Here is an 11,477-nt window from a genome sequence, read left to right on the forward strand (position 1 = left end):
TCACACCAGAACTGCCATTTATTGGATTAAACTATAGGTCCATCTTGCCCAGTATCCTGTGTCAAATAGTAGGAGAGAGAGGATGATGAAAGAGAGAGTGAAAAGGGTATGAGCAGGGTTTTCCTCCTGCTCTTCTTCCACCTGCAGCCTCTGTAAGTTGAATAAATCAAAATGCATTTCCACTGGAATAACTGGTGGCAACTAACAAATGCAGAGCTTCCCTTTCGTCAAATATAAAGCATCAAGCTTTTCTGCTGAGGTGACAGAGCTGTTAAAGATTTGTACATTTATTCTTATAATGGCAGCATATTTCTTTGCCCTCATTCTCATTTCGGGAAACCAACTGGCAAAATGGTAATCCTGAAGGTGAGAATCTGACAAAGCTAAAAACAATGAGAAAAGGCTATTTATGTATCACTACTTGCCCCCGGCTTAATGCTGGTGCCATACCATACTATGTGCAAGGCAGAAGTTTGTTATAAAGCATTAGGTCCCCATTCCTACAAGTACATGTACCCCATGCATTCATACCAGCTGGAGATTTTTCAAGTGCACAGACCTGTATGTTCATATCACTCTGGTGTACGAGTGTGAGATACGGCATTTTGCATATCCACATTAAGTGTCCACTTTTAAAGTATGGGAGATATTAGAGGTGGTATAGAACCTGACAGTCTTGCCAATTCTTCTGATTTTATTATAAGTCTCCCAATATTTGGGACTTAAAGTCCCAGCTCTTGGAATCATATGATCTCATCCCCTACTCTTCCTAGCTCAGAGGAAGAGTTTAATAGTACAAACCCTGAAAAGTTAAAAATCAAAAAGCAAATAAAAATAACTCAACATTTATTATTTTTTAAATAATATTTAAAAATATATTATATTGCTATTAAATGATTTTGAACACTAGAGATTGGCAATACTGTACTGATTGTCTTGTACAGCTGTCAGCACAGATAATCTGTGAAAGGGGCAGAATGAGAAAGAAATAGTGGAAGAGCCAGGTATTGTATGGAATGCCACAGCCATGCTGTTACTGAAATGTCTTGTTACTGAAGAACAGAAAGCATACCTGCTACTGCCCTCTATTTAGATTTAACACCTGTTTCACAGCATTTCTTAAGAGTACCCATAGAGTAAAGCTCAGTAACCAATAGAAAGAGGGAGAAAGCGGCATGAAAGAAGTGTAACAGACCTTGCAAAGTCATGAACTTTAACAACGATCCTAAAGGAGACCATGATGAGACAGAAGTGAATATAGACAATTCTTTGCCTGTGTTTTTTCTGGCTCATGCTCAACATATGTTTAACAGGGCTCAGAGGATGTTTGAGATCTAGAAGCAAAATTCTATTACTCTTGTGCATATAAATGGAAGTTTTTTCAACCACGTAAGTGACCTATTTGGTATTTACACACAGTTTGTGATTCTACTTTACCTGGGCAGCGTGGATAAGTCTGTGTACATGTACAAAGTGCATATGTTCAATAGGCTTTGTACTGGCTGGGCAGATGCATGACTACATATACACGGTGATGGTGGGAAGTGTAAATCAATACCATGTGATGAAGAATAAATATCCTTCCATGTTTCAGCCCCAATAACTAAGTGATTAGGTCACATGCCCAGGAAATTGGAAAACCTAGGTTTTGGGTCCCTTCCAACAAGTGGAAGTGCAAACTTGTGCCTCTCAAACTTCCACATATAGATGCTCTATCCTGTCATAGGGTATGTTGTCCAGTGTCTCTGGCATTCCCCCTTGTCATCCAAGCGCAAGAAACATGTGAAGCTAGGAGGAAGCCAGCAATGCCTTCCTGCTCTGTAAGGGAGAAGTATCGTAGTTCTACCTGGCATCTGGTAGCATAACTGAGTTGGGGGGCATAGGGCAGCGGGGCAGTGATAGAGGCAGCAGCCCTGGACACTGCCTTTGCGGGGGGTGGAGGGGGTGCAAAAATAGTTGCAACCACAGTGGCATCTCACTGAGTGCCACTACCTCGAGTGTCATGCAGCAGCCTGGCTGCACCTCTGCCTGGATCTTTGGTCTCAAGTGGGGCAAGATCTTCTGCATTGCCTTCATGCCAGGAGGAACTGAATATTAAATGCAAAGTGCAATGACTCAGCTTCAAAAGGAGTGGGAAAGGGGTTTGTCTTAGACTTAACCTGTGGTGTCAGTTGTGGGGCACTATCCTGGCAAATGAGTGATGTGATCAAACCCTCTCAGTGTGACAGGTTGTGGGGGGCGGCAGGGGAGGGGTTAGAACCCAAGTTTTCTGCTTGCTGAGCAAGGTGCACTAATGTACGTGTGCTTATGCATTTACATTGTAGGAGTAATAGACTAGGAAACTGGTTGTACATGATGAAAAAGGCCACTCACAAGGCTGGAAAATGACCATTTAATTGTATAAAGTGAAATAGGATTCTAGGAGCCTCCTCTTCACTGATGCTGTTTGCTGGCCTTATGCTCCTGGGGCAGTACCGATATAAGAGAGAGATCAATGTTAGTCTTTCCCTTCCTGACTTTTACATGCTGACATGGTACTGTTGGGTTTGGCTTTCTGACACAGGAGAGGGAGGAGTCAAGTGAAAACATTGTTCTATAGTCTGTGCTGGACTGAGTTCTGGCAAACGAAATAAAAGCTTGCAAACCTGTAGTGGAAGAAATCCACCTAGTTGAGAAGAGAAAGAGTCACAGCAGGGCAAAGTACCCACATGCTCCTGGCATCCTGGGTCCCAAAACAGGCAGGTTCAGATGGGGATGCAAAGAAGATGCATTGGCCCCCAAGAGATGTTTTGGTTCAGCTTGGCTGAAAAGTGGTCTCTATCAGTGGACCGCGGATGGGTTGCTGGCTATACTCCGGAGGGGACCTCAGCATGTGCTACATGATGCTACAGCCACTGTTGATCCAGGGGTTGTAGCCTCTGTGTTGCTGCTGGGGAATCTTGCCCTTGGTTTTTATTAAACATTATACTGTTATACTTCCTTACACATCCGTGAGCTCCCGTATTTGTTAAAAGGAGACTGGCAATTGACTAGCCTCAGGCTTCTTGAGGGGGGAAAAGTCATAAACCCTTTTACAGTATCACCCCCGGCCCCCAGAAACATCCAGAAAAATTAGGCAGAAATGTCAATGTCTCTGTCAGTTTGCCTTAAGCTTCCTGCTTCTCTGAACAATGGCTCCAGTGCCATTGCCTCTGCTTTTGGGTCAGTTCCTACCACATGCAGGGCAACATGCTGCATGAGTTAATGCCACAACTGCATTGACTTCCAGAAGAGCAACTGTACTTGGCACACCCAGGAGACACCTTACACCATCCCACATTAAACACTTCTGGTGAAGTGGTGGAGCTAAGCTAGCTGTGCTGCTATGCTGACTACAGCCTAATAAAGTGCAAAGCATCACAAAAAAGTAGGAGTACTGCTCTCCTGAGGATGATGGCCAGTGAAGATGATGGCCACTGAGGCTGTAAGATTTGGGTAGTTCCACTCAGAACAATTTGAGCCTCTGTTATAGTCTGTGCAGCAGACTCACAGACCTAGGGATAAAATGCCAGTTAGAACAATGATGCTCCCAGAGCCATGACAATTAACACTGCTATCACTCTTCCGCTGCCAAATTTACAGACACGGGAGGAGCCCCATGGTCTGGATGACAGCCCCGCAGTCACACCATGGCTGTATCTGGTGAACAGAGCTGGGCCAGAGTATGGGGCTGTGCTGTGGCTGCATCCAGCACGCAGGCTCACTCCAGTTCACACCAGCAGATTGACTCCATATTCTGACCCTCTTCTGGATCAGGTCTGCAGAACAGTCCCGCACATGGGACACAACCCACAGACCCCATGCCACTCATCCAGTCTGCAGAGCTGGAGGGTTGTAGCACCACTAGAGGGTTGTATTATCACATCATCTACTAGTGACTTGCTTGAGTTCTAGGCTGTTTGTGGATGCAGAGAGAGGGGTAAGGAAGGTACTCACGTGGCATGATGCCCTGGTCCGCCAGCTGCTCTCGGGTTCTTCTCTGCTGAAGCCGTAACTGTAAAACTGTTAAAGAATGTATATCAGGAAGCGATAATATTTTTTTCCTGAGGCAAGCATCTTTCAGTAAAGAACCCTACTAAAGAGCTCTCAGAAATACAGCCCATGATTTTGATTTCTGGGAAGAAAAGACAGGATTCAGTTAGTACATTAAGAAAGAGCAACTTCCAAGAGGAGGAATGCTCATGCACAATAGCAGGGAAATCAGGAGGCAGGCCAGCACTGTGATGCTGTTTTACTTAATAGCTGGGTCTCTAGGACAGTGTTTTCGCATTGTGGTGCAGAAGTGGAAACAAGAGAAAGGAAGAGAAGGGAAGAAGAAGGGACTTGAGTAGAGGATTCTATTGCTCTCCAGGACCTTAGGTTTTACCTAAAAATGGAGGGAGAATTTACTTCCCCTTACTGGACCACAATGGGCGCATCTACATGTGTGCATTTACTGTGCAGTAACCGAAACTGCTGTGCAGTATGGGCTCACATCTACATGTGCATGCATGCACTGTGCAGTGAATATGGGTACTTATGTTGATTTGAGCATAAATTTGATACCTGCATCATGCAGGTATCAAATTTATGCCCAATTAGTTACCGCACAGTAACACACATGAAGATGCTGTACTGAGCAGTAACACTTTGTGTGTGCTTTAACGCCTGCATGTGGAGACACCAGCCTATTGCTGCTTACTGCACAGTAATTTACTGCAGAGTAAATTTAAACCCACGTCAATGCACATGTAGACACGCCCAATAGGGAGGAAGTCTATATCTTCTGGAATCTATACCAGCTTTCTATTCTGTTATTTTTCTAAGGCTCATGGCAGATGTTACATGGCCTGTGTGTTACATGTGAATATGACATAAAAAACTGTAACATGCCAGTACTTAAACCAGATTATCCCTGGATAAAAATAGCAGATCAGCTACAGTGAAGTTGCTCATTATAACAACACCTTTTTTGCGGTGCAGAAGTATCCTGCAATACTTGTAATGTGTGCTCAGTTGTCATGTTATGATTCAAGGTATAATATCCACATAAGCAACAAATGTAACATCTGCTAGGGGCCTAAGTGGCGCCAGGGCAACTTAGCTGGAGGGCAGACAACTAGGAGGACTTCAGTGGCTGAAGTGCAGGGTTGCACCTGGTAGATTGCAGCATGGTGTTTACAAATGTATGCTGGGCCATAAAAGGAGCAAAGATTCCCTTCATCCAGTATCACATTTGGGAGATGCTTCTTGGCTCTTTTATTGATGTGTGACCTCCCAGACAAGGTAAGCAACAAAGCCAAGAAAAAAAAACAAAGTGAAAGGGACCGAGTAAAGATATTAGGGAGTTTTTTAGTGTGTTTGTCTCTGTGTGTGTGGGGTTGGGGGTGTCTACAGCCACCTGCTGGACAGCAGGCCACCTCCCATGTGTAATGCAAGAACTCTAATATTATTGTAAAGGCAGAAGCATCAGAGTTCTGGGCAACTAAGTATATATCCCAGCTTACTGGGGGCTGGTTATAATGTGAATGAAAAAGACATTTTGAATATATGGGAACATGGGGAAATTGTGAAACTGAAAATGATAAGCAGCTACTTTTGTTTAGGTTCAAACACTGCCATTGTCTGAGACAAGATTGTGATTTCCAAAAGGGATTTTTAAGTATGCAGAAATTGCATATTTTAAACGATGCAGATGCTATTGCTCTGGGACTCTTTGACACCCTGTGAATCATAACACCATTGTTCTCCCTGCTACTCTCCAGATGAGTGTTTGCTGTTAGGAGATTCTACTCCAGTTGCTGTACATTATGTGGTAAATATCATCATAATATATTGATGTGGCATAATAAGGCAAAATCCTTGGAGCAGTTGGTTTCACTTAATGGCTTTTGCCAGACTCCAAGATGTTTATAATCAGCAATGCTGACTGGAGGGATAGGAAGCCCAGCACAGTGCAAAGAGAGTCCAGCAGTTCAAGGAACTATTCTGATATCTGTGGGGATGGGAGTAGGATGCACTGGAAATTGCCAAGCTGTATATAGTACTAAGCTCGCTCATCCACTTGTGCTGCTAATTCTACTCGTAGAGTTTAAACCAGTGCTTTCTCTGCTCCTTTGTCCACATGGCAGTTATCCTGACTATTTCCCTTTCCATAAATTTTTGGATGCAGCCTGGATGCAGACATTTGCAGCTGTGAGGTCCTGCAAAATGCAGTAAGAAGAAGTTAACACCAAGCCTGTAAAAACATATTGCTTTGTGGAACTATGGATCACTAATATGACTGTCTTTGGAAAGAAGCTTTGACAGATGGGTACCAATTACTGAGCAGAGAAAACTGCAGTTTCTGCCCAGAATCAAATAAATACTTTTTTCCCCCAATGAAAAACATGTTCAAACTCTCTGTTGATATTTCAAGTATACTAAGACAGGATCCTAAATCCTATGGCGTATAGCCTGTCCTATGGGGTATAGTATATTCTGCTTTTGTGGCATGAACTGGTAGATGCTATATTGTCTTATTTCTGTTACAATTTCCTATGCCTATATAAAGTAATATACTTTACACTCTTTTGCTTATTTATCACTTATCACAAGAGTGTGAAACATATGGCCTGTAGGCTGGATCTGTCCCCTAGAACCACTCCATCTAGCCCACCATGCTACTGGAAGGCCATGGAGTTTGAGGGTATGGTTTGCAGGGGCAGGGCCTGTTGCAAAATCCAGGGCACTATGGATCAGTGGACTTGGCCCTTAGCAATACTGACCTTGGTTACCCCATGGCAGCACGGCCCACAGCTACTTGCCACATTGCCTTTGCAGTGGATGCTGCCACTGTTGTTGCCCCATGCCCTATTCTGGGTCTGGCCTGAGGTTCAAAATTAGTTCAGCACCCTTTGAATTATCCCCTCTGTTTTGTCAGAATTAATCTCTTCTGTATTTAATTGAATTGTAGATTATGCCACTGACTTCTTCAGTTTTCCTCTCCTTTGGCAGAAATTGAGTAGAAAGGTACTAACAGGGGCACATGCTTTTTGATGGACCTTCAAGAGCAAATTGGATGCTTATCTTGCTGGGATCCTATGACCCCAGCTGACTTCCTGCCCTTTGGGCGGGGGGCTGGAGTTGATGATCTTCCGAGGTCCCTTCCAGCCCTAATGTCTATGAAATCTATGAAATCTATGAAAATATAACTGCATATTCATCTCCCACCTAGACACAACCCTATAACAGGATACCCATTTCTGAGCACCTCAGGACTTTGGGGTCATCCAGACCTGCCTCAGCTCCTTTCTCTTCCTCATTATCCTTCTGCTTTTGCCAGCAACTTGTAATATCCAGAATGAAACTTCCCTGATGTCTGAACTGGAGTTGAATAATGACAGCACTTCCAAAGGAGACTCCTTAGCATGAAGCTTCCTGAAAAGCCAGTGCTTTGTAATTTTTCCATGTTCTGAATACACACAGTCTTACATTTGAAAGTAAATATTTAATGAAAGCCCCACATCAGACAATGTTTTCCTGCCAAGTTTCAGCACTTCTTCAGAGTTACATTTTTGCTGCGAGTAATAATGCAGCCTTAAGCATATGGTCAAGTCCACAAACATGCTGTTTTTATTAGAAACTCAAATGTAAAATTGGTGACCAGTTCTGTCAATAAGGAACAATCCATTCTTCATAGACCTTTGCACCATTTCATATCCATGAAGTCCTATTTTTCCAGGCAACACTTTTTCTTCTGACAGAAACCAATCTATGTATTTAACTGACCATTATCACTACAAATCTCTTAACCTTCCTAAACAAGGCTATGTCCAGTCTACTTTTGCTCACACAAAATTTCATTCAGGTGCAGCTGTGAAAACAACAGCTAGCTCCTTCCTGCTAAATATGTTCAACTCTATTGCTCCATGACCATTCTCTAGGGTCTGAAAGTGTAACTATATGAACAAAGTGTCTAGAAGAGTAAGCCTATATGCCTGCCACTGGTTAAACTATGTCTTTTTGGAAACATCTTTCTTTTTGTTGCATGAGTGCTGCTACTGGCAATACTGCCATTATATGTGGGCAATTGTATCAGCGTATGTGGGCAATTGTATCAGGTTTGGTACAGAATCAGGGGTAGATCCAGGGTGTGTGTGTGGGCGGGGGAGGGATGTTTAGTGATGCAGTTGCACCCCCCTTTGATTCCTACTCCACCTAAACTTTAAAACTACCTGCCCTGGAGGGGTAGCAGCATTTCTATTCAGGCAGTGCTGAGGGTGTTAATTGACTTCATGGCTCGTTTTAATGTACCTGATTCCTGCTAATCTCAGGTGCTAGTGAACCTTTTTCTTTTTTAATGGTCTTGATGTTCCATTACTCAAGTTATCCTTTCTTCAGCAATATTGGTATCTGCTAGCCACTCCTGGCAATCTCTGTTTTCTGTTTCACAGTCCTTCACTGTTTTCAGTCCCAGCTAAAAATCTTAACTTAGGTGTGGTAACATTAATTCAGGTTATTATTCAATCATTTTCATATGAGTTACAGTAAAGTGTTGGATGCACCGTCAAGCTGTTCAAGAAGGCTAGATTTTGTTTTATAAATCTGAATAAGAGATGTACATTTATCTATAATGATTACAGGACTAATAAAACAATACCCTTTGACTATTTTGCCTGTTTTTTTGTGGTTTTGAATATATAATCTAGCAAATGAGGGCACAGCCCAATAAAGTTATATTCATTTTTCCTTTGGTCTTAAACTCAATAATATAGCCCTGGGCCTCTAGCATCTTTGTGAAGTTTCTAGTTTCTTTACCTGGAGAAAAATGTGCAATGTTGTACCAGACCTTCTGCATCCTGCTTTTCAAAGTCCTAGATCGGCTCATGTAGAGAACAACCCACTGGTGAGGATTAATGTGAGGGTAAGCACATGCTGCTTATTCAATGGCCAGTAAGTACAGTGGTACAGCTATTAGTATCTGCATAGGTGGCTGGGACCCATTTGAATTGTAAATGTGTATATTCAAATACTTTTGATTGATCATAGTCAACTTTCATGAACCCTTAAAGCATAGTCTGTGGACTCCCAGGGGTCTGTGGACCACAGGTTGAAAACCACTGATCCAGAGAGACATTTCATCTCTTCCCTTGACACTTTCCACATGTCTCAAATTCCTCAGATTGTTCTACATTTTAGCCTTTCTGTTGAGTTAGGCCAGGCAGCATGCCATGGACAAACGAGCAAGAAGATGCTAGCTGTCAGATGACTATGAGTCCATATATTGCTGCTTCTACTTCATAGCCTTATAATCAAGCACAGCTTCATTGTCCAGACTAATGTGACAATCGAATATGAAACACACCACTTTACAAATAAATTAACTGAGACATTGAACAAGGTCACTTGAGACAAAGCTACAAAGAAGACAGGTCTCCAGTGCAGTGGATATATAAGATTAATGATATTGCCTTTCATACTGAATATGTTAAATGTATGAAAAGACTACCTTGTAGATAGCAACAAGTTCATATACTTGGCAAGCACGTTCCTTATCTGTGAGCAAGCTGTGCTCTGGTATTTCCAAAGCAAGATCTTGATTTTCCAACTTAAATCACATTTTTTTTAACATTGCATTTTGTATATAATTCCACAGAATCTATTTTTTGCATGCACCTCTAACACCCATCCTTCATCCATACGAGACTCTAAACCCTGCCCTTTTAAACACAGTAGCACTGTCTTTGACCACTAAAGGTAAAAGTCTAGTTACAACACGTAAAAAAAGAGAGAGGTAGTTATTAGTCATGTTACCTCTACCCTGCCTTCTGCCTACAAGCAGGAGCAAGCTGTTGTGCTTTGTGGTCTAGAGTTGACCTCTGCACAGAAAGACCTATTTTGCCACCAGTAGAGGTGAATGTTTAGATTTTGATGGGCTTTTTACAGTTGCTAAATAGCTATGACTATTTGTACAAGCACCCAGAATGGTAGGAAGCTGCAGGCAATGATAAGAACTGTTAACAGTACAGAATTAACATGAGACAAAAAATAAATATGTGAATTACTGGTTCCTAGCTTCAGCACCTTCTTTAAGTCACATGGTCTTTCACAAGGGAAAAAGAAGCAGCTGCTGTTTGATGGTGTGCAGGCTAGGATTCTCTCTCTGTGGCACATTGAGGGTGATGCCAGGGTGGTACATACTCAAACCTAATCAAGTGTTGATGCTTTTTGGCAGCAAGCCAAGAACAGGGTGTAGTGTAAAACATAGATGGGTTGTGACTTTGCAGTACTCAGACAGACCTGGAGGGATTTATCAGTCAGACCTGGGTGTACCAGTGCTCCTGCTGAGACCAAAGTTCCTGGCTACACAGTCTTGCCCCTTGGCTCAGGGTCAGACCAATTGCCATATTTGGGGTCAAGAAGGAATTTTACCCCATGATAAACCATGCCTTAGCAATGCCTTATATCTCAACACTGCAAAGAAGGCAAGATTCATCAATCAGGAATAGCTGGAAGGTTGCACAAGGTCACTTTTAGCAGAGCTGGAAGAGCTTTCAGTAATATCCAGATATCAGCTACCTACTGGCAATTCAGCTCCAAAGACTCTTTCAATCTAGTCTTCCAGTTGGTTATGCTGTATGTAAACTGGGACTATTCTTGCTCTTCTGTTTGAGTATTTTTCACAGCCCTGCTGTAAGCTGGTCCACATGAAATAGCAGCATTCTACAGCAGGCAGCCTACAGAGGTAATTATTTATCCCAGGTCTGTACTGTACTGCTGCAAGTGTTACTTTCAAACTCTGCCATGAGTTACATAAAAGATTATAGCAAAAATGACACTCAAACACATTTCAGATATAGGGAGGCTGTCCCCTTTTCAGGAGAACACGTCACTCTTATGTGTAGGAATACAGGCAGTCCTTGACTTAACAGCGTTTTGAGTAACAGCGTTTCGCACTTACAATGTTTATAAATTGAAACCCTGTTTCAACTTTCTGACATCAGTTTTGACTTTACAATGCTTGATCTGATGCCCTGCCAGCAAGAAAATTCAGTGTCGCCCATCTCCCAGGAGAACATCTGTCCAAACTTCCTTGGACACTTTCGTTAAGAAAGCAGACAAGACTCCAGAAAAACCTGCAGCCAAGACTCCTGAGAATACTCCAGCCAGGACCCTTCAAAAAGTCCAGCATAGTCACTTCAGAAGTGTTTCCAAATCAATATGATTACTATTTACAATATAAGTACATTAATGTAGCTATAGTACTCATCTATAATTGATTGAGTACAAAATTCTGGGTTATTTTTTGTGAAAATAGGGTATTGGGCCTTGGTTCATGAACCAATCCCCCATTTATAACATTGTTTCCTATGGGAAAATCGGTTCCAAGTTACAACATTTTGACTTAAAGACATGGTCTTCGGGAACCAATTGTGTCATAAGTCCGAGGACTGCCGGTAGAACTGTTACTCTTAAAA

At 42.4% G+C, this 11,477-nt stretch overlaps 1 protein-coding gene across 8 annotated transcripts in view; it reads right to left on the minus strand.

Annotated features, from left to right (window-relative positions):
- MYOCD (myocardin) overlaps positions 1–11,477 on the minus strand; it is a 120,672-nt gene that overhangs the window by 92,430 nt on the left and 16,765 nt on the right. For all 8 annotated transcript variants that reach the window (XM_019501920.1, XM_019501891.1, XM_019501939.1 and 5 more), the window contains one exon: positions 3,976–4,041. In XM_019501920.1, coding sequence (XP_019357465.1) covers positions 3,976–4,041 — 66 coding nt within the window. Of the gene's footprint in view, positions 1–3,975; positions 4,042–11,477 lie in introns of those variants that run through there.

This window comes from Gavialis gangeticus, unplaced genomic scaffold (genome assembly GCF_001723915.1).
Source record: "Gavialis gangeticus isolate Ggan-Ray unplaced genomic scaffold, GavGan_comp1, whole genome shotgun sequence".
In the NCBI taxonomy this organism is placed as follows: Eukaryota; Metazoa; Chordata; order Crocodylia; family Gavialidae; genus Gavialis; species Gavialis gangeticus.